General features: G+C 42.6%; 1 protein-coding gene across 11 annotated transcripts in view; it reads right to left on the bottom strand.

Moving 5' to 3' along the window:
• Positions 1–23,931, bottom strand: part of SNX29 (sorting nexin 29) — an 875,170-nt gene that overhangs the window by 747,776 nt on the left and 103,463 nt on the right. For all 11 annotated transcript variants that reach the window (XR_011022742.1, XM_068244702.1, XM_068244708.1 and 8 more), the window contains exons 7-9: positions 17,166–17,414; positions 14,553–14,934; positions 9,201–9,319 (exon numbers count right to left, since the gene is read on the bottom strand). Coding sequence is in view for 10 of the 11 variants with exons in the window: in XM_068244702.1 (XP_068100803.1) it covers positions 9,201–9,319; positions 14,553–14,934; positions 17,166–17,414 (750 nt within the window). In the remaining variant the exon portion in view is untranslated. The remainder of the gene's footprint in view (positions 1–9,200; positions 9,320–14,552; positions 14,935–17,165; positions 17,415–23,931) is intronic.

Here is a 23,931-nt window from a genome sequence, read left to right as displayed (position 1 = left end):
CCAGCATAACACTGACTATGTTATCTACACACAATATAAGGGAGGGCTGTGCCTGGTGATAAGTCCACAAAAGGTACAAGATATTTGAAACAGAGATTTTTCATTTCATTGCTCACTCTACAATCTGCAAGTTCTCCCCTAAATGAACTGGTGATTTTGTAATCGTTGTAATCACTCTCTAAAACACACAGCCATGGAGCCATACAATTTGAGTCTTCCATTAATGAGCATCAAATAGCAAGCATGAAACAGTTGTGCACCAATTAGATTCTATAGGCCCATACACACGTATGATTTTTTGCAAACGACGGGTCGTTTGAACGTCCCGTCGTTCACACGCCAAATCGGGCATGTGTACAGACTGTCGTTTGCGTGATAAGACTGAGTTTGAGCGATCCGCCGGGCGGATCTCTCAAACTCAGTCTTATCACGAGAACGACAGTCTGTACACACGCCTGATTTGGCGTGCGGACGACTTAACGACGGGACGTTCAAACGACCCGTCGTTCGTATGGGCCCTATGTCTCTATGTTTTTGTGTTAGGGCTAGCTCACACTGGGTGATTTTTCAGTGTTTTGCTGATCACTGGCGATCAGCAAAAGCTGCTGCTAATGCAAGTCAATGGTAGTGTTTCCACTGTAGCGATCGCCAGTGATCAGCGATTTGCTGATGGTGCATGCAGCATTTTTGGAGCGATTTTGGAGCGAATGCATTTCAATGTTATAGAATCACAGAATGCAATCACTCCTAAATCGCTTTCCTGTACAGTGAAAAAACAGCTTTTTGCTACCGATCAGCAAAACACTACCAAAGCGCCCAGTGTGAATTAACCCTAGAGCAGCAGTTCTGGATGCACACATTGGCCTACAGAGTGTAAAGAAATGTATACACAGTTTATAAAATGAAGATGAAAGACAACTTTACTTACGGTAACGTCTTTTCCAGTAGTCAGAAGGACAGCACCCCTGGATGAGACCTGTCTCCCTCCCCACCGTGGACAGGAACTGCAAGATAAAAGATTTGCATAACAAATAGGCAGCAGTATATCTAAGAGTAACTTACCATAATGCCTCAGTTAATACAATAGATGACACGGACCGTAGCCCATTACTTACATGATAGTTACTCCACCCAAGAAAGGGCGGGTTGCAGGGGTGCTGTCCTTCTGACTACTGGAAAAGACGTTACCGTAAGTAAAGTTGTCTTTCCCAGAACGTCATTGGACAGCACCCCTGGATGAGACGATATACAAGATATTGGTCTTAGGGAGGGACCACTGCCTGCAAAACCTTCCTTCCAAAGGAAAGGTCTGTTCCAGCCGATACATTCAGGCGATAGTGTTTTACAAAGGTATTCTGATTCGACCAGGTAGCAGCTCTGCAGATCTGATCTATAGATGCCCCTGCCCTCTCTGCCCAGGAAGTCGATATTCCTCTTGTGGAATGTGCTCTGATGGGAGATTTTAATTGTTTCCCCTGAGACTGATATGCTGAAGCAATTGCCTGCTTTATCCATCGTGCCAGCGTCGATTTTGAAGCCTTGTTTCCTCTGAATTTTCCGGCAAATAGAGCAAATATATTCTCCGTTTTCCTCCAGGGGGCTGTTCTATTCAAGTAATGTAACAGGCATCTCCTGACATCCAGACAATGCAATTTCTTCTCCTTATCATTTGTAGGATTCTCACAAAAGGAAGGTAAGAAGATTTCCTGATTCCTGTGAAAAGAGGAGACTACCTTTGGTAGAAAAGCCGCATCAGGGCGAAGCGTAATTCTATCTTCAGAGATGATACAGTAAGGTTCTTTAATTGATAATGACTGTAGTTCGCTTATTCTTCTAGCTGACGTAATTGCCAACAGGAAGGCTGTCTTTAAAGTAAGGAATTTGTCTGAAATTTCTGTTAAAGGCTCAAAAGGGGATTCACATAATCCCTGTAATACAGTATTTAAGTCCCATGCAGGAACCCTGAGTCTTATTATAGGTTTTAGTCTTTTTAAGGCCTGAAAAAAACGTATCACTAAATCTTCCTGAGCAAGACGTCTCTCCAGATAAACACTGATGGCGGACACCTGAACCTTAAGTGTACTTATACTTAGGCCCTTCTTATATCCGCATTGCAGGAACTCCAAAACTGATGTAAGTGAATCACTGTCACAGGATCTTTCTAAACACCATTCACTAAACACCTTCCAGGCTTTTTGATATATTGTACGCGTTACTTTCTTCCTACTTTGTATTAAAGTCTCTGATAGGCCATCCGAGAACCCTTTTGCTTTTAGGATGCCCCATTCAAGTTCCAAGCTGAGAGGTGAAGTCTTGCTAGATCCGGATGCTGAACTGGACCCTGCGATATCAGGTGTGGAAGAAGAGGAAAGACAATTGGATCTGAAACCGCTAATTTTTTCAGAGATGTGAACCATGGCCTCTTCGGCCAAAGTGGAGCTATTAGGATTACACGGGCTTGGTCCTGGACAATCTTCTTTATTACCCTTGACAAAAGTGGTATTGGAGGAAAGGCATACATCCTTGCAATCCCCCAATCCACCGTAAAAGCGTCCACTTTCCATGGAAGATCCTTTGGAAACAGAGCACAGAACTGATGACATTTTGCATTTCCCCTTCTTGCAAATAGGTCTACTTCGGGGTATCCCCACTGTAATGCCACCTGATTGAATATTTCCTGATCCAGAGACCACTCGTTTGGATCCAGCTTCTTCCTGCTTAGGTAATCTGCCACCTGGTTCGATGTTCCCTTCAAGTGTATTGCTGTCAGGGACCTGAGATTCTTCTCTGCCCAAAAAAGGATTCTCGCTGTCGTTTTCCATAAACTCCGACTCCTCGTGCCCCCCTGTCTGTTTAAGAAGGCTACCACACTCCTGTTGTCTGTCTCTATTTTGACATGATAGTCTCTGATTTGGTGGTTGAAATGCCGCAATGCTTGCCATACTGCTTCCAGTTCTCTGTTGTTTGAGGATTGTGACCTCTCTGCAACACTCCATTCCCCCTGTGCTGGTTGAGAATTGAAGTGGGCTCCCCACCCCCACAAGCTGGCATCGGTTGTAATTGTAACTTGTTGTGGATAATTCCACAGACGACCTGGGGAAAGGTGTATTGCCTCCTGCCACCATAGAAGAGAGGCCTTTATACTGTGTGGAATGATGAGTTTTCTGTCTAGTGATGCTAGAGACCTGTTCCATGACCTTAGAATCCATGACTGGAGAAATCTTGAGTGGAACTGGCCCCATTGGACTGCCGGGAAGGAGGAAGTCAGAAGGCCTAGCACTGCCATAGCTTTCCTTAAAGATATGCTCCTTGATTTCTGAAAAGACAAAACATTATTAAGGATAGCATTGATCTTCCTATCAGGTAAAAACAATCTTTCTTCTCTGGTGGAAATATAGAATCCCAGGAATTCTAATCGCTGGGAAGGGACTAGGGAAGATTTATTCCAATTAATTATCCAACCTAGGTCCTGGAGGAGGGATATAGTTTTAGAAAGTTGAGTGCTAACGGAACTGACAGAAGCACCCCATAATAGGAAATCATCTAGGTAACCAACAATATTAACCCCTTCTAACCTAAGAAGGGCTAACATTTCAGCTGTAACTTTAGTAAATAACCATGGAGCTGACGATAATCCAAAAGGTAAGGCAATAAATTGAAAGTGTCTTACCTTCCCTTCCATCCATACGGCAAACCTCAGGTACTGTTGAGAGGATAGGTGGATCGGTAGATGTAGGTACGCATCCTTCAAGTCTATGGATGCTAAGTAATCGTTGCTCTGTAAGAGATGAATCACAGATCGAATATTGTCCATTCTGAACTTCCTGTATTTTACTATTAGATTTAGAGTCTTTAGATTTAGAATAAATCGATAATCCCCCTGAGGCTTTTTTACCAGAAAGACTGGGGAGTAAAACCCCTGTTCCCTTTGTATACTTGGAACCTCTCGGATTACTCTTTTTTGAAGGAGTGACTTCACTTCTGCTTGGAGAGCTGTCCTTAATGATTGATTTCTTGGGCAAGGAGTTAGGACAAAGTTGTGAGGGGGGGGGTTGAATGAATTCTATTCTGTAACCTTCTAGCACGATATTTAGTAGCCACTGGTTCTGAAGTAGTTGTTGCCATTTCTCGAAAAAATGTGACACTCTCCCCCCCACCGGAATGATGGCGTCATTGTTTATCTGTCTTTTTGGCACTAGTGGTGCCAAAACGTGGTTTCTGTTGCCTATAAGGGGCCCATCTCTTATTTCTGGAAGACTTGTTTTCCGGCTCATTTTTTGAGGGGGCCCGAAATGGCCGCTTATTTTGAAATGGCCGTTTTCTAGGAAAATTCTTTTTACTGTCTGCAGTACGATCTAGAATGTCATCCAATCTAGACCCGAACAAAAGTTTTCCTTCACAAGGGATACCACAAAGTTTAGATTTGGACGAGATATCTCCGTTCCAGGTCTTAACCCATACACCCCTTCTAGCAGAGTTAACTAACGCTGTGGTCCTAGCTGTCAGCTTCACGGTATCATCTGCTGCATCAACCATATAATTAGAGGCATTCATAATTTTTGGGAAGTCCTCGAGTATTTCCTCTCTAGAGACCCCATTAACAATTTTCAATTGTACGTCTGAAAGCCATGATTTGAGAGATCTACTAACTGCTGTAGATGCTATTGCTGGTTTGAAGGTTAATGAGGAAGATTCCCAAGCTCTCCTCAAAACGTTATCCATCTTTTTATCTATCGGGTCTTTAAGATTCCCGAAATCCTCAAACAATAAGTCGGCCTTTCTAGATACCCTAGAAAAAGATGGATCCAGCTTTGGCGGAGGACCCCAACATTCCTGGTCCTCAGGAGAAAAGGGATAACGTTTAGATAAGGATTTAGGCCAAAAGGCCCGTTTCTCAGGATTATCCCATTCCTTCTTAATCATAGATTTTAGAGTAGAATGGACTGGAATAAAACGAGACTGGGGGTCCGCCAAACCTTCATACATCTGATCCAGGGGAGTTAATGGCTTCTGTTCAGATTTAATGCCCATAATTTTATGCATGGAGGACAAAAGGTCCTTCATTAAATCAGGAGAAAAGGCAAATTTCTGAGGCCTATCTGTACTCTCTACTTCCTCCCCTTCAGGTATCTCCTCCAATTCAGAAATTTCTCCCTCAGAAAGTTCTGAACCTTCGGCATCACTTTCTCTATTTCCTCTTGCCCCTGCCAGCCCAGCATGCGGAGTTGGGACTAGAGAAGGTGCTGTATTAACATTGGGCAAAATAGGAACCACACTGCTAGGACCAGGCATATCCGCAGAACTAGGAGCTGTGGTTTGAGCCGAAATAGCAGAGTCCTTAATTTCCTTAATGGCTGAAGACATTTCTGCCCGCATCCAGCCCATCAGATCCTTAAATATAACCGGGGATTCATCCTTCACTAGTTTATTAGTACAGTCTTGACATAGCTTCTTTGAAGATGAAGAGGACAAACGACTAGAACAAATGGCACATTTCTTCCCGGATTTGCTAGACCCACTAGATCCATGCTGACTGGTTTGCACAGCAGTAGTTTTATCAGTTTTGTCATGTTTTTCATGTTTTTCAGGCTATAAAAAACAATAGACAAAGACTACCATTAGTATCCCCTCTTAATATATAAACCTATATATATATATATATACCCAGCATGATAACATCAGTACTTGCCAGAGAGGGGTCTTGGGCAGGCCTGGCAGACTGCGCAGGAGCTGACCCAGATGCGTCCTCCATGCTCACAAACAAACCGAGTGAGAAAGGGATTAACATATATATATATGATGACTCTGACATCACCTGAGGGGCGGCACCTGCCGCTTAATTAATGACAATTAGCGCCCTGCTGCGGCGCATGCCGCCAAAATGAATTGCCCCATTGAATTTACCTGAGTGAATCAGCTGCAGCTGATTCACCATCACCGCCGCAGCCCCTGCCGCGTCCTCTGAATCACGCTGGACGCGCTTGCGTGACTACTTCCGGGTTGACCCGGAAGTTCCTCCTTCTTTGCGCGCCTGCGCGTATATTGCTGCTGCCTCCACCGGAGAATCCTCCTTCACGCTGCAGGACTCTGGCTGTTCACTGAACAGCGTCACTTAGAGTCCTGATAGCCGCTGCCCCCGAACGCCTGCCGTGGATAGCACCCTGGAGACCTCTCCTCCGCATCCCGTCCGGGACAGGAAACTGAACTGAGGCATTATGGTAAGTTACTCTTAGATATACTGCTGCCTATTTGTTATGCAAATCTTTTATCTTGCAGTTCCTGTCCACGGTGGGGAGGGAGACAGGTCTCATCCAGGGGTGCTGTCCAATGACGTTCTGGGAAAGTAGGTGGATTATTATTTTTACCTGGTCATTACCCTCGCAACCTATAAATGACAAACAAACCCTGTACACACAAAATCAAGATTTGTGGTGGTGTCAATTAGCATGTCATCACAGAAGTCCAGCCTGTTGCTGTGCATTGTGGGAGGGGGATTGGAACATACTACCACCACATACCACACCCTCCCTTCCATTGTTCCCTATGAGAGGGGAGATGAGCAACAATACTAGAAAAGAAAGTGGGATGCCAGACAGGAAGCTGTAAGAAAAGCAGGTGACAGCCCACCTCTCATCCTCCACCCAATGTGAGGGCAAGGATTTGTGTGCAGTGCTGTCAGTTGTTAATGTTCACAGTACAGGAGGATGTTCCGTCGCATTGCATTGTAACATGTCCGGGAGCATTATATTGGACCTCATGTTGGGTTGCATAGTATTGTGGCTGCCGCCATCCATGTTATAACGTATGTTAGTGTACATGCTGTGCATCAGGAAAAGCATGCAAGAAATCACGTTCATGCATGCATTAAATGGTGTGAACGGGCCTTAAGACTTGGTTCACTCATAATTCTGCACATTTCCGGTTCAGTCCAGACCTGTCAGTTTTGCATCAGTTTTACCTGACTGGATTGGAAATGTACACCTTTTATGTGTGATCGCACGCATACAAAACTGATACAAAACTGACAGGACAAGACAGGATTGGACCGGACCAGAAATGTACAACTTTTATGTGTGAACACAGTCATAGACACACAGAAAATTGATACCAACTGTCAAAACCTGACAGGACAGGACACCTTTTTATGAGTGAACCAAGCCCAAGTCTGCAGTGAAAGGAACTATCCAGGGCAAAGTTCACAGTGCTGTTCCCTAGGCTGCTGCAGAGAGGAGTCAGAAGGTCCAATATCCAATATAAACAGTATACAAGTACATAAATACATAAAAGTCAGATAAAAAAAAAATAGGAAAAGCACTAAAACCTCACCCGTGAGCACACGGCAGCCCTCTCACCCGTGAGCACACGGCAGCCCTCTCACCCGTTAGCACACGGCAGCCCGCACCCGTGAGCACACGGCAGCCCTCTCACCCGTGAGCACACTGCAGCCCTCTCACCCGTGAGCACACGGCAGCCCGCACCCGTGAGCACACGGCAGCCCTCTCACCCGTTAGCACACGGCAGCCCGCACCCGTGAGCACACGGCAGCCCTCTCACCCGTGAGCACACTGCAGCCCTCTCACCCGTGAGCACACGGCAGCCCGCACCCGTGAGCACACGGCAGCCCGCACCCGTGAGCACACGGCAGCCCGCACCCGTGAGCGCTCGGCAGCCCGCACCCGTGAGCGCTTGGCAGCCCGCACCCGTGAGCACTCGGCAGCCCGCACCCGTGAGCACTCGGCAGCCCGCACCCGTGAGCGCTTGGCAGCCCGCACCCGTGAGCACTCAGCAGCCCGCACCCGTGAGCACACAGCAGCCCTCACTGGTGAGCACACAGCAGCCCTCACTGGTGAGCACAGAGCAGCCCTCACTGGTGAACACAGCTGTCTCACTTAGCTTCTTTCCTTGCTTCTTAAAAATTAACCGACTGGCCAGTGTTTCAATGACAGCAGAATTTTATCATTATGAGACCGTATCTAATGTTCAGGTCACAAACAGTTGATTTCTTACCAGCAAAGGGAGGCGGTGGGCTTGCTCAGGTGTCGGGGTAGACAGTGAACGACTACCTTGTTCCCACCTATTAATATTACCCACCCCACTCCTGGACAACCTCATGCGGGCAATGATGGGATAGGGGGAGTGGTCTGAGAAGCTTTCCTGAAAGTAAAACTGCACTGTAGTTCAACTAGGAATTGGAACAATAAGAGCTAGCCAGGTAATGTTAACATTTATTGGAAAAATACAGATGAACAACGCATAATAATAATAATAATAATAATAATAATAATAATAATAAATAATACAAATATCTTAGTATTACATTTAAAGTGTACCCGAGGCAAACTTAATGGAAAAAATGAGATACTTGCCTATGAAAAGAGAAGCCTCCAGAGGTTTCCCGTGTACATCTGGAGACCATTGTTGTGACGCACTGACCCCCAGGAAAATATCAGACAAGATGGCTCCATGTTATTGCGCAGGAGTGACTGTATGCACACAGGTGCAGCACGGCTGCGCTTGTTCACCGCAAAGAGCACGGATAGGAACTTCAAAAGAGTCCCGGGCCACGATAGTGGTCTCAAGGAAAACAGGGAAAGCTTCTGGAGGATACTGAGGTTTCAGTATACATAGGCAAGTATCTCAAGTTTTACCATTATGTTAGCCTCAGGTTTGCTTTAAATAATACATGTCAAACTCTGGCCCGTGGGCCAAACCTGGCCCTCGGGGCTATTAAATTGGCCCCCAAGTGGTTTCCCTACTTTGCATTATGTTTGGCCTGCTCTAAATCACCTGAGAAGCTATATTGGAGGTGAAGCCCTAGAAGACCAGGGAAGTCATTTGGGAGAGGTTGGGGGGAAGCACTAAACACTAGGGAACTGTTTGGGAAGGGTGGGGGGCTCTATATACCAGGGAACTGTATAGAGGAGGAAGGGGAAGAACACTAGACACCAGGGAACTGTATAGGGGAGGGTAGAGGACCAATAGACACTGGAGAACTGTACAGGGGTTGGAGGGGGAGCCATTAGACACTAGAGAACTTTATAAGGGAGGAATGGTGGCCAGGAGACATTGAGGTTGGCCCGTGACTAGGCCCAAGTGTTCAATTTTGGCCCACTTTGTATTTGAGTTTGACACCCCTGCTTTAAAGAAAAGCAGCTTGACAATAAATGACCATTTAAGAGAATATTTTTTTTACCAATTACCTGAGTGAGTATAGGAGCCAGCAGCATTGACAGGAAACAACACTTCAGAATTATCATGCAGAACTTGCAGGGGTGTCCAGCAGCAAACCTGAGGCTTTTCTGAGCTCCCCAACGAGGACCTGCAATCATTAAATCCAGGTGTTACTCCTAATGATCCACAAGTAGCACTACGATGTAGGTAAAATGCATCTTGAGCTGAGAAAATAAAATCTGCTGTTAAAAGCACAGCTGAGGTGTCTGTACCTTATGCAGTGACAGCTATTTAGCTTACTCTAAAAGGGAACCTGAGGTGAGAGGTATATGGAGGCAAATTGATTTCCCTTTTAATCAATATCATTTGCCTGGCAATCCTGTTGACCTCTTTGGCTGCAGCAGTGTCTCGCACGTCTGAAACAAGCATGCAGCTAATCCAATCACACCTCCGTCAGAAACATCGGATCTGCATGCTTGCTCAGGGTCTATGAATAAAAGCATTAGGATCAGTAGGACAGCCAAGAATTGTGTATTGTTTAAAAGGAAATACATACGTCAGCATCCGTATTCTTCGCATCTTAGGTTCCCTTTAATTAATATCCTCAACATGTGTTGTGACTCAGTGTACCCAATTTACTAAGGCATCTACAGTGATCTCCCAGATTCCCCAGTAAGGCTAGCACAAGTCAACAAGCAATCTTGAACTGGAAGTGTTCAAAATGGCCAGCTATTCTGTCGGGAATATTGTAGGCTTCACCTAGGTCTTATTCTAAGAAAGGGAATAGAAATAAATCTTTGAGAAAAAAAAAAAAAAAACTGTCCTGGATTCAAATTTAAAAAAAAAAAAAAGCAACAACAAAAAACTGATGTGGATGCTGCATGCATTTTCAGTCACGCAACCTCTAATTATGAAACTTCTCAAGCACCCGGACTATGATTTGATTTGAGCCAGGGAACAGTAGCAAATTCAATCCAGGTTTGCTGGGTCACTTATGATATTACCTAGGAGTATGCTTGGAGATGCCTTAGTAAATGTAGGATATTGATAGATGGTCTCTGTTAAACCAGTCTGTGTGTGGAGAAGCAACACTACATACCGTACCCAAATAAAATGCAGCCAGTAGGACATTTTTCCAGCAATGCAATAAAGTGCAATGGTACACGTTAAGATGAATAAAACTAAGGGTTACAAACTGTACTTACAGCTGGATCCTGCAATTCCCTGTATACTGTATTGAATATTTTTTACAAGTCTGCTGAAAATTGCATGGTGTGAAATAGCCTAGGGTATGTAAACAATAAAAAAATAAAATAAAAAAAAAATAAAAAAAAAGCCCTGGGGCTTCTTCCAGCCCTCTGCAGTCATCCTAGGCCCTCACCGGGATTCCATGATCCTCCAGTCAACCGCAGCACCCCTGTCAGCCGGGCGGCCTGGTGAGTTGCTAGCCATTGCAGATGCATGGTGCCGGCCGCGTGCTTCCTCGATCTGCACTTGCACAATATACATTTTTACGTACTGTGCATGTTCAGAACACACCAGTGTATGGGAACGTAGTCTGGAGGCGCACGGACCAGAGCCGCACATACAGCTGGCAGAGGGGCACTGTGGGTGACTGGAGGATTGTGGAAGCAAGGCAAGGGCACAGGATGACTGCGGGGGGCAGTGTAATGCCCCAGGTAAGTGTAACTACTGTTTTTTCCCCCCACTTTAGGTTTCCTTTAAGCTACATATACACTTCATATCTGGTTGTTCGGTCATTTTTACAAATGACTGTTGAAGATTAGTAGACACAGAGTCATGTGCCATCATCCTAAACTCACTTACTTGCATTTGCTCCACTCCACAACTTGCCTGATTGTTGCTAAGGGCTACAAGCCAAAATTGCAAAAAGGAAGATATTTTTCAGTCTAAAAATCATAAACATTTCTAGTATGTGGGAAAACAGGTACATATCTATGTTGTAAACTACGTAGAAAAGGTAGCTAAGGAACATCCTTTTATTCCAGAACTAGTTCCACAACTTTATTTCAAGACAGTATTGAAAAAATAAAGTAACAAGGCCAGCAAGCCACTCCGACAAATGGAACCGGGTTTGAACTGAGCTGAGAGGTCAACAGTGGTTTCATGTTGTGGATCCACGCTTCTTCAGGAACTCATTCTGAAACACAGGAATGCTGCTCCGCTTCTCTTTTACACAGTTTGCTTTAAAGTATTGCTTTTACAGTGGCATTCTACTTTATAAAAGAGGGGGGACTTGTGCCCTTACAGACTAAGTTATGTTAAAGAGATGATGAAAAATTATCTCCTAGGAGAAAAAGTGAATTGCATATGGGCCCAGGGGTGAAAAGATCTACTGTGAAAAGCTCAAGAGAAAGGTTCACTGTAACAGAGACAAAGTACCCTGTGCAATTGTAGAAATAGTTCTAAAATCATGCGTAATAACTGTCACCTGCTGTAATTGCAGTTTGGACAATTTCATTGAAGCAAACCTTTGGTACATAATCGAAAATGTATGTACAGTATACCTAATGATATCAAATTGGAACGGATCAGCACATTATTTTTTAAGCTCTGCCCCCTTGCAGAAAAAAGGCCTTGGGCATTTCTGTATCATTGCTTTTATAACTTGATGCCATTAGGTATATATTAGTTTTTGATAGTATACTAAAGGTGCGCTTTGAAAGGGTTCTGGTTTCTGGCTGTCGGGCCACAGCCGCACCTTATCAGACTAGCCACTCCTGTTACACCTTTACCAAGCACTTCTGCCTTGTCGGTCAGCCCCCAAAGCACTGCTCCATGCCACAGCTCTGATGATCAACCTCCCCACCGATGCTACCTGCCCCAGCCGAGTCTACACAGTCAGAGACACTGATGCAAAAATTCACTGTACAAACATGTATCTGAGCCAATAGTAGCTAACTTCATGTCTAAATGAGTACAGTGAAAGTCCAGATCAATGATGAAGAATGGTAAAATTGTCTATTGATCTCCCGTCAAGTATCACCTTGTGTTAGGGAACAGCTAACTCAACCATATACCATTCATCAATGTTGCTTAACCCCTGTCCGTATTTCTAAATTTTCTTCCTTATCTCGCCCAAAATGTGCCCTTCCTAACCCCTACTTTATTTTCCTTCTTCTGCAGTATCCACCTCTCCTGGACTTTTTAGAAGCAGGTAGTGGCTTTCCTGCACGATGTCATGGGATCCCCTGTTCCCCTTGACATAAAAACCTGTATCTTAAAACTGATAGAGGAGGATACTCCCAAATTTGATAACGTTGTCCATGTTGAAACTTTAATCGGCTGCTAAGCAGTGTATTGCATTTAGACGTATGTCGCATAACTGCACCCCTTTAGATAACTGGGGAAATAAATTTAAAAAAGCTCTTTTCCCTAAAAAAATATGTCTACCAACACAGACGTTGTCCAAGTAAATATCTAAAAGTTTGGGAACAATGGTTATTTAACATTAATCTATAGTGTTATGACCCTTTGACATGGAATGCATACCCTCCTGCCTGTTTTACTTCTATCCACTGAACCATTTATTGTACATAATTCTGCATATTTCCCTCACTATGTAATAAACGGTTTTAATATTTTTTTTTTTACTTTTAATTCTCATGACCATAGGTGCATTATGCTTTTAGTACTATGCATCAACTTCTGCTTTTCTCTTTGATTGCTGTAATACTGTGCTTATTACCTTTTCAATGAAAACCTTTGCTTAATAAAAAAACAAATCACTGTACAGGGAGCCCTAGGAAAAGCATCTTTAACATTTCTGCTGGTGCTCCCCATTTGTCCATATTCTGAACTACCGGTAATTAAAATCTTCCCCGAGGATTATTCCCATTGGTAATTTTAGAGGATCAATGGGAAACTTCGGTGGCAGATAAAAATTCCCATCGATTGTTTATGGAACCAATGGGGAGTGCCAGGAGGGGTCTGAAGATGCTTCTTGCTAGGGCTCCCATTTTATAGTGCACAGCAGAGCAGCACGGAGCAGCGGCTGTGGTCCTGGTGAGGCTGGTGCTGCTGCGGCACGGAGAGGCAATGCTGGGGGAGCTGAATGTAGGGGAGTGTTGGGGTGCTCAGCAATATAGCGGAGGCGAGTGGTATTTGGCAGGAGTGTGTTAGCGCCCTTTTCCACTGCACTGTGATTCAGCAAAATTGCAAAATGCTAGCAATGTTTAAATCGCTAGGGTTGCTACTTTAACATAGGAATAGCGGTAAGTATTTTCCACTACTGCAATTCGATTTTTTACAAAGTGCAATTGCTTTCTGCAGTGATTCTGAGAGCGGTTTTGCCATGCAAGTACATTACGTGTGTAAATTCGCAATTGCAAAACTAAATTAATGAACAATCGCTGGCGTTTAGCGATTGTTATTGCGATTGCTAGGGGAAAAGAGTCCTAAGGGTCCATGTCACTGTAGCAGAGGTGAGTGGAGGTCTAATTCTTTAACATTGGAGCAAGGTAGTAGTGTTGTGTGCTGAATAAAAGCTCCACCGCACAAACCCTCCCTCCAATATCACCCGGCAGTTACTAGAAACGCTCAGGAGAATGACTCTTATTTGCCTGAGCAGGGTTCTTCTCACTCACCTGGAATTGCATAGGGCCCGATTAGAGAAAAATGTGATCATGCGGATTCATTGTTCACTGATTAATTATTAAGTATTTAGCGGTTTGCCTGGAGCTGCATTTAAAGAGAATCTGTACCCTAAAATTCTTACAATAAAAAAAGCATACCATTCTATTCATTATGTTCTCCTGGGCCCCTCTGTGCTGTTTCTACCACTCACTGCTGCAATCCTGGCTTGTAATTGCTAGTTTTAGGCAGTGTTTACAAACAAAAAACATGGCTGCTAACCAGCATGTGATAGGCTGAGAGAAGTTCAGTCTGTGACTCATACAGAGCCTGAAGGGGGTGTGGAGAGTGTGTGTACAGCTTCTGCCTATCACAAGCAGAGCAGCACATTCCTGCCTGAGGTCCTGAGCCCGACAAAGCTGCCAAAGGAAAGAAGATTATATTATATAACAGAGATAATACAGCCACTGTGCAACTACGAAAGGCTGCAGTAAGACAGACCACATTAGAACATGTATAGGAACTTATAGGATAGAAGAAATAAGGTTGAAAATTTTGTTACAGAGTCTCTTTAAGCCATTTACAAATAAATAAAAAATAATTGACGACACTTTTCTTGAATATATATCAAATGTCTAGCAGAGCCCCACATCAAGGATGACACAAAAATGATGTGGTGCAAGAAAAAAAAAATATACGAGAAATTTTACAAGTTCTATGAGATCTGACACAAAGCTGAAGTAGCAGAAGACAAGGACAACATGTTACTGTGATGATGATAAACTTACTGTTCACAGGAAGCACTCTTGGCTCTTTCTGTTGACTTTCTGACAGTTTTAGGCTCATATGTGTCATCATCATCCAGCTCTTCGTCGTCAATGCTTTTCACATCCAGCTTTCGATAGTCAAAATCCCCATTAACACAAGGAGATTCATTTCTCCAAGAAGAGTCAGCATTCTCCTTGTCATGCAAGTTCAGTTCAAACTGTGCTTCAAAGTGGGGCAGACCTACTGAGGACCTGTCAGTGTGATCGTCTGAACTGTCCATGCCACTCACTGGGGTCTTTGAAACTCCTATCTGATGTAAATCCTCCACTTCCCCATCATCATCAAATGATATGATAGTTGACACTTTTTTCTTCTTCTTTCGATCTTTTTTAGCTTTGCTGTCTACAAGAAACAAGACAGACTCTCATCCTCAGCATAACATTTCTGAAAGCACTTCCATCACATCAGATAAACTTCTTAAATTCTGCTTTCAATTCACAGTTGGAAATAAAACAACAAAGGTAAAACCGTGATCTACATATACATTCATTTCATATTCTTTTCATTTTCTGTGCACTTCCACAAAAACAAAAAAAGGTACATCTAAAAACACATGAACCAAATCAGACAAGAACAGCAATGTAGATATTTCCATATTTTCCGAGTGTCTGTTCACATTTTCAGAATGCATGAGTTTATGAGCGCTCTTCATGCGGCTTGGGCCAGTTTTCATCAGTTTTTATGTCTTTTATGTTGTTGGGTATCATACATGTTTTTTCCTTTTAGAAAGACTACCTAAAATGGATAATTACTGTTAATGGAAATATGTAAATGTTTATGACAAATGGAAATGTTTGTTAGATGTCACACACTAAAGAGAGGGCTGCACATGGAATGGGATGTAACTTGCTGTCCATGGAAGGGGCTTAGGGGCAGAATATGAATGAACTCGCCTTTCCAGGCATAAGGAGAAACATACACGGTTCTTGTGTAAAAGATAAATAAGAGAAAGCAAGGTTGTACACTTGAAAATTCAAAGCTATGTTGTAGTCGCAACGCATGTCAGGCCGATTGGTCTCCTGATGTCCCCAGTATTTTGTTGCACAGTGGATCTCAAACTATCCTAAAGGTGGCCACTAACGATAAAAATTTGCTGAACAATTATTTACGAATGATTCTTCCTATAAATGCTCATAAATGATCGTTTTGGAACACTAATGCACTTTTGCTCTATAAACCTGACAGTTAGGCTCAGCACTTTATTTTATTACTACCTGTAATACAGGCATTGCACTGAATCCACTTTTTGAAACCTGGGTTTCATCCAGGTGAGGATATAATGCAGTACTACCTCAGGCACATATTTTTCCATTGTGCAATACTATTACTGAATAATATTTTTGAGAGGATTTATTCATGGTGTTCTGAAATACGGGGATTTTACTATGAATTTTTGTATACATTAAATTTTGTGATTATGAATAAAGATTGGTTATATTTGATTCAGTGGTCATGTTTTCCTGCAGTCCTTTGATGCCGGCAGAATATGCCACACACAGAGAGTGTGGTGAAGCATGCCAACAAAGAGAAATACATCAAGCACATTATACTGCGTGCCAGTGCATCCAAAGTGAACCAGGGTGGTATAATATATAAGCAAATAGATTCATAATTCAGATTTTAACAGCTCCCAAGCACAGTATACATAAACATACTTTTAAAATAGATACCATACTAATATTAACATATTGATTTAGAAATTATTTAGTCAGTGTTTGCCAATTGTAAAATCTTTCCTCACCACAATTTACATTATGAAATGTATCACAGGTGGCAACATCTTTAGATGCAGCTCTGCAGAATGTTTTCTGAGAATTCTGAAGCCAGTGAAAATATTGCCCACTCTTTCCAGAATGCTCTGGAGAGAAGGAGAATTCCACACAGCTAAACAGCCTAAGCTAAGCATCATTTGAGGGACAGGTCTGCATACCAATATATAGACAGATAAGTTATCTTGTTTGAGGTAAGTGCACTGCTTTTGGCCTCAGTCGGCGGAACTCGATGTGCTGTAAATTCTTTGGAATGCTTTGATCTCTCCCTGTTAACATAACATACAAGGCCATATGCAATTCATCTTTTCTCCTAAGTTTTCTCCTATGTAATATGGTCACACTTTTAGCAATAAAATGCAATTTAAGCTACCAGCAAACATGAAAATACTCAGAATAATTTTGACAGTACTTTTTCACCTACTTTTTCATTTGCAAAGTGATAACAAGTTGTTTTAAACAGAAGATAAAAAAAACATATCTCCTAGGAGAAAACTTAGGAGAAGAAGTGAATTGCAAATGGGAAATTTCTCTATTATTGTCTCACACTGCCCCCTAGTGACAAGTGGCCATAAATACACATTACAGCAGTACCATTTAGTAGCAAGCAAATGTAACAAATAAGAAATATAAATGTGTTAAAATAAATTGGCCTGGAACACATGCAAGCCTCTAAATAAATTGGCTGCTAAAGGGTTAACAAACCTCAGACTCTTGCACAAGCTTGTGTAACGAACATCCCATTATGCATAGTTCATTACATTAAATTCACAGACCCAGCCCCATGTTTGTTAGATCACCCACCTGAAGTGAGGCTTCTAGACAGCACAGGAAGGGGGTCAGATTCCTGCTCTGGCTTAATTAAAATTGACACGGCAGAGGATGAAGTGATCTCTCGGAGGAGGCTGCTGACACCTTGTGTGGATTCCTTCAGCAGAGAGGTCACATTCTGTGTGGACTCTTTCAGGAGATGAGACACCGTAGGAACTGTTTTCACCGGGCCATTGAGGTCCTTGTTGTCAATATTTATGGCAAAAAGAATAGAGTTTAAACCTGAGGTAAAATAAATACAAAGTCAGTCAGTCATTCTAATGCAATATGGAATAAGTAAGACAAACATGCTTAAAGTAAAGCGAAAACACAAACACATACATACATATTACTGACTGAATCAGTTTTGCCACACTCATAAAAAACTGGGGCATTCAAGAAATAACACCAATCAATAGACAATTAATAAAACATTTTACATACTGTATACTGTATATGAACTTTACTGAAAGACGATAGTAGGGGAAAAAAGAACTCAATACATAGCAAAGTGAGAAGTTAAAAAATAAAAAGTAGATCAACAAGTGATTGAAAATCACTGTGTAATTCGTTCATGTTTGATCCACCCTGAGCCTGCAGGAAATCATCTTTACAACTGACATGAAAAAAAAACATGCAGCACCAACTGCCATTATCTATAAACACACTCACTAAAAATGTGATAAAAACGGACACTGAACACTGCTGGGTTCCACTGATACAGAACAAGGAGGACACTACTTCTCCAGATAAGGCACACAAAAGCTCGCTTGGCCTTTGCAAACGCTCAACTGAACAAAGAAACAGTCTTCTGTGAAACAAATTGAATTGTTCGGTCACAATGATGTTTAATTCATTTGGCGTAAAAAAGTAGACGCCTTCACCCCAAAAACACTATCCCACTGTCAAATATGGTGGTAGGAAACTAATGCTTTGGGGTTGTTTTTTCAGCCAATGGACCAGGGAACCTAATCACAGTAAACGGCACCGTGAAAAACCAGTAATACATGAGGATTCTCAGTAACAACATCAGGTAGTCTGCAGAGAAACTTGGACTTGGCCACCAATGGACATTTCAGCATGACTATGACCCAAAACACACAGCAAAAGTGGTGAAAAAATGGTTAGCAGACAACAACATTAACATTTTGGAGTGGCCCAGCCAGAGTCCTGACTTGAATCCAATTGAGAATCTGTGGAGGGAGCTAAAGATCAGAGTGATGGCAAGAAGAAAGATTTGAAGCTCATTGCTAAAGATTAATGGGAAAAAATACCTGTGGAGACATGCAAAAAGTTGGTCTGCAATTATAGGAATTATTTGATTGCGGTAATAGCTAATAAATACTTTTCTATTGATTATTGATAAGGGTATGAATAATTTTGGACTGGACACTTTTTGTTCAAATGTAAATAAAAGCTGAGAAATGTTTTTTTTTTTCACAAGAATTGCTCTTGTACATCATCTTATTATCTTTTGGGAGACACCTATGTTATTTCCCGTTAAAAAATGACTTGCTGGTTGAATAAAAGTAACTTTAAGTCAAAATTTGCCAGGGGTATTAATTATGGGCAGCGCTGTATTAATATTATGCCTACTGTAGGGATTTCGGTTTGTATAATGGTAACTCTAGTGGTTAAAGAGAACCTGCAATGAAAACAACAACAACAAAAAAGTTAGATACTTCCCTCAATTGAGGGACGCCTCCCTATCCATCCATGAGCTCACTGTCCCTGCGCATGGTTCCTCTTAACACATGACAAAAGCTTATTGGGTATGTTCTCGTGGCTATACTCCACTCTGTGTGCGAGTGCAGCTGTACTGCACAAGTTCAAGTACAGTCTATGCCTGCGCAGTAGCACAAAGCCACTCATGCATGGCTTTTTCCTGGATAGCTGTGGCATGGATCGTACACAGACTAGAATGCTTCCACACAGAGAAAGAGTCTCCCAGCCAGCAGCAGTGGGGGCGAGAAGGACATGGGAAGCTTTTTCCCTATCTACATGTCCATAAGGGTGTAATTTGCTCATGGCAAAATGGCTCCCACAATGCATATAATGCACATTACACACAGTTAGCACATGAGGCAAACTGTGCCAACAGGGAAACTGGAGGCAACCCGCCCCCAAAAAGCCACACCCCTCAGTCACATGCACACTGCCAAACAGGAAATGAAGTCACCTGAAAATCCACATCTGTGCATGCGCATCACAGATGCAAGTAAAATTTTAAATTCTCACATTACCATTGACAAGCAATGCAAGTCAATGGTAACGTGAACATTTTGAATTTTACTCACATCTGCTGTGCGAATGCACAGATGTAGATTTTCAGGTGACAACACACTCTGTGTCAGCTGGACTGCTTCCGGAAACATTGCATCACAGGAAGTTTTACATGTTCCATTGACAGCTTTATAACCCAACCCAAATCCTAGTAAAACCAAAACAAAGTAATAAAAAAATTAATACTGTACTGGCTTCTGTGCAAAACACAAAGTGTATGTTCCACATAATATGCATTAATTAACACAAAAAAGAATACTGGGGCAAATTTGAAAGGGTTAAAAGGTATATATTAAGTCATGTTGTGTCGCGGTCCCTCTACGAGACTGGTCACAGTACCCACTGTGTGACATGATGTAACGTAAGTGCTCCAGGCACCGCAGTGTAATAAAGTTTCCCTGTGACTCCCAGAAGTAGACTGGAAGTAGCATGTTCATTTTTCTTTGCGGTTGCACCATGTCTATAACGCGCAGTGTCACTTCCCTAGCCCATTACGATTGTCCAACAAACGCTGGGCGATCGCATCACCTTAATGTGAAAGGACCCTTAAGGTAATGTTAGGCTTACTAAAAAGATGTGAGAAATATACGTGAGGACTTTTTTTTTTACATTTTAACTTAGTGCTTAGGAAACCTAAACTGAGAGGAATATGGAGGCTGAAATATATATTTCCTTTTAAACAATGCATATCACCTGGCTGTCCTGCTGATCCTATGCTTCTAATACTTTTAGCCATGGAACCTGCACAATCAAGTAGATCATATGTGTCTGACTGAATTAGTTGTATGCTTGTTTCAGGTGTGTGATTCAGTCAAGTAGACCAGCAGGAAGCCAGGCAACTGCTATTGCTTAAAATAAAATCAATATGTCAGCCTCCATATCCCTCTTACTCTAGGTGTCCTTTCATAAAACCACACACTGGGAAACATTCACACGCTTTTCAATGCTAATATTACTTTGCCTAGAAGCAAAGCACAAAATTGCAGGACACTACAAGTACAAAATCAACTGAAGATGCCTATTTAATGTTACAAGGACTACAAATTGCTAAGGCTGAACAATTTCTGCTTTGACAACGAGAAACAAAAGAAAAAGAGTGAAAACGTAAGCTTAATCGATATATTTCTTTCGGCCTCATCACAGCGCCATGAAGTCCAATCTTGGACAACAATCGTTTAACGGCTACTTGTACTTTAAATCTAATCATGTCTAAAAGGATAAGAGACTCTTGTAAGAGAAATGTTATATTCGCTATTCAGTGGCACAGACGCAAAACACTTATTCCACAACGAGAACATCTCGCACTTCATTTTCACCTTACTCACGCTCTGAAATATCCTGTGTTATATTGTTTTTCAAAGCTAAAGCTGCCTGCAGGAGCTGGGAGGATCAGTACTGGGCATAAAGAAACAGCAAGCAAAGTGGGGAGTAACTCAGTGTCTCTATCTGCCTACAAAATAATGATCAAACAAACTTTAAGCAGAACTATGAGCTCAATCCAAACACAAAAACAAATCTCTAAAGTGTATTACTTTGTCCCCATTAAAAACTTTGTTCCCATTATAGGCACTGCTGTGCAGACAAGAGGGATGTGTATAGTGTGAGATTTGCAAGGACATCAGACATGGACCGTGCTAAATGTAATTTTGCCATCTTAAAATAGAAGGAATTTGCAATAATTCAGCTTTAGGTGAGCAACTGTGCATATTCAGGAGTGATGCATCATGAGAAACCACAGTTGCTCACTTGTAGCTGAATTATCTCAAATAGCTTCTGTTTTAAGAAGGAAAAATTACATTTAGCACAGTCCATACAGAATACTCAATAGGGTCAGCACTTTGCATTGCTAGGAAGGAAGGAAGAAAGGAAGGAAGGAAGGAAGGAAGAAAGGAAGGAAGGAAGGAAGGAAGGAAGGAAGGAAGGAAGGAAGGAAGGAAGGAAGGGAGGACGGAATTAAGGACGGAAAGAAAGAAAGAAAGAAAGAAAGAAAGAAAGAAAGAAAGAAAGAAAGAAATTAAGGAAGGAATTAAGGACGGAATTAAGGACGGAATTAAGGACGGAATTAAGGACGGAAAGAAAGAAAGAAAGAAAGAAAGAAAGAAAGAAAGAAAGAAAGAAAGAAAGAAATTAAGGACGGAATTAAGGACGGAATTAAGGACGGAAAGAAAGAAAGAAAGAAAGAAAGGAAGGAAGGAATTAAGGAAGGAATTAAGGAAGGAATTAAGGAAGGAATTAAGGAAGGAATTAAGGACGGAATTAAGGACGGAAAGAAAGAAAGAAAGAAAGAAAGAAAGAAAGAAAGAAAGAAAGAAAGAAAGAAAGAAAGCATATCAGGACTACACAAGTCAATCTTTCAACGTTACTAAATATTCTCCACCCAGTCTAGGGTACACAGGCCTTTCATTCACAAGTCAGATTAACATGACAGATCAACTGCAGTTAAAGTGGACTTGAACTCTTGCACAAGACAGAAGGAAAACTTCGAGAAACACACCCTTTATGTATTTAAAGAGTTTAGCCTGTCTAATAACCCCTCATCTGCGTCTGTTCACAAGTTGTAATTTGATCTCTCCCCGGATCAGCTGAGTGCCATGGCAGATAAGGCAGATAAGCTCATTTGAAAGCACAGGATGGTAAAAATATGTCTGCTACCATGAAGCAGGAAGTAGAAACATTGCAGATTTATTGAAGGATTTGTATCAGCTGTAACAAAGAAATTTTTTTTTATTAAATGTTATTAGGCTGATGTGTACCTTTTCGAGCAGAGAGGAAGTTCTGAGTTCAGGTCCAATTAACTCAGCTAATAACTTTCCCCCAGTGTACATAAACCTTTGACTTCAAGCTCTAGTTTAATTTCAGAAAGGGAACTTAACCCAAAGATACATGTAACACTTGCTCTTACACTGTTCAAAGCAATTCAGCGTTAATATGCAGAAAACCTTGGCAACAATATAACATCTGACCAATTAAAGTTTGCATTTCCTTTAACAAATTGATGGCAATCCTTACAAAAATCATTGTAAATATATGAAAGGGTAAGACACGTGGCTTTCTCACCATTGCACACCATGTGGAGACACCTGCCAACTTACCTGTCACTTAAAGCACACCTCTGGTATACAAAATAAATACAGAGGTATGCTAATGATTAAGAGTCATAATTACCTGACATCTGATAATCTTCTCCAGAGTCCTGAATCATCTGGGTTCCGGCACGTTGGTCTGTCCCCTTGCACAATATGGCAGCAACCTTGCTCTATGTGGTATATAGAAGTTCTGAGGCCTTTCTGGTCAAGGGGGCAGAGCTATGTGCCAGAACCCGGCATAGACTCAAACTAAGCGGCATAACTATACCGACCGGGGGGGGGGGGGGGGTGCACTCCTCGTTTTGCAGATCAGCCTAGTGGAGCAGTTAAATATGTACCTGCTCCAGTGCCGGTCTTCTCTGATCTTCCTGACAGCCCCATGCTCTATCCTGCATACCTCTGGCTCCTGCAGCATGTGATCAGAAACTGGAGGTATGCACCACAGAGACTGCCAGGAAGAACAGAAGAGACCTGATGTACCGTTGGAGCAGGTAAATGTTAGACTACTAATGTTAGGTTACTTTATGTGGGGAGATGGTGTCGGGGGAGGGGGAAAGGTGTTTGTGTTTTACAAGCCACCAGGTTGGAGTGGAAGGTTTGGATCCCAGGAGGGGGGCCCATGCCAATTTTGTTTGGGGGTCCTGGTGGGTTATTGCTACACCCCGGCTCAGACAATGTTTAGGTCAGAGACCTTGCCACCAGCATGCTCCTCTGGATGGCAGTGTGGTCGTTCTTTTATGGCTTACAATGGTAGACATTTGAAGCTCTCGAGGGCCACATAAAATGGAAATGAGGGCCGCATTCAGATGGTGGGCCTTGAGTTTGACACCTGTGTTCTAACTAATCAGCATGACTGTACCTCTGTGTTTTTGTATGTACACCGGAGATGTGCTTAAGCATGAATGCTGCCTCTTCCCCCCCATAGTCAGATGTGCCCCTTTCCCCCCTCCCCATAAAGTCAGATGTGCCTTCCCTTTCCCCCTATAGTCAGATGCTCCCTACTTTCACGGGGAACACTCCGCTCGCACTCTGCAGAGGGAGAGGGGGAGTCTAGGTGTACTAGGTGAAAGTTTCACCCAGTACACCTAGAGTTCCCCCTCCCTCTGCAGAGTGTGAGTGGAGCGTTTAAGAAGAGACTCACCGGCTTCTGACATTCCTGACAGTTCTCTTCTGCAGCACCCCCACGTCTTCTTCATGGTTACAGCGGCAGCACGTACAGCGCGTCTCGTCATGTGACGTGCTGAGTAGGTACTGTCACCGTTGCTGTAACCATGGAAGGACGATGGGGGCACTGCGAAAGAGAGCTGTCAGCGCAGGAATGTCAGAAGCCGGTGAGTTTCTTTCTGTACCCCGAGCAAGTGCCTCAGTTGCCTGGTTGGTAATCCGGCCCT

This window comes from Hyperolius riggenbachi, chromosome 7 (assembly GCF_040937935.1).
Source record: "Hyperolius riggenbachi isolate aHypRig1 chromosome 7, aHypRig1.pri, whole genome shotgun sequence".
NCBI lineage: Eukaryota > Metazoa > Chordata > Amphibia > Anura > Hyperoliidae > Hyperolius > Hyperolius riggenbachi.
The sequence above is the reverse complement of the archived record's forward strand: the minus strand, read 5'-3'. Positions and strand labels throughout refer to the sequence as shown.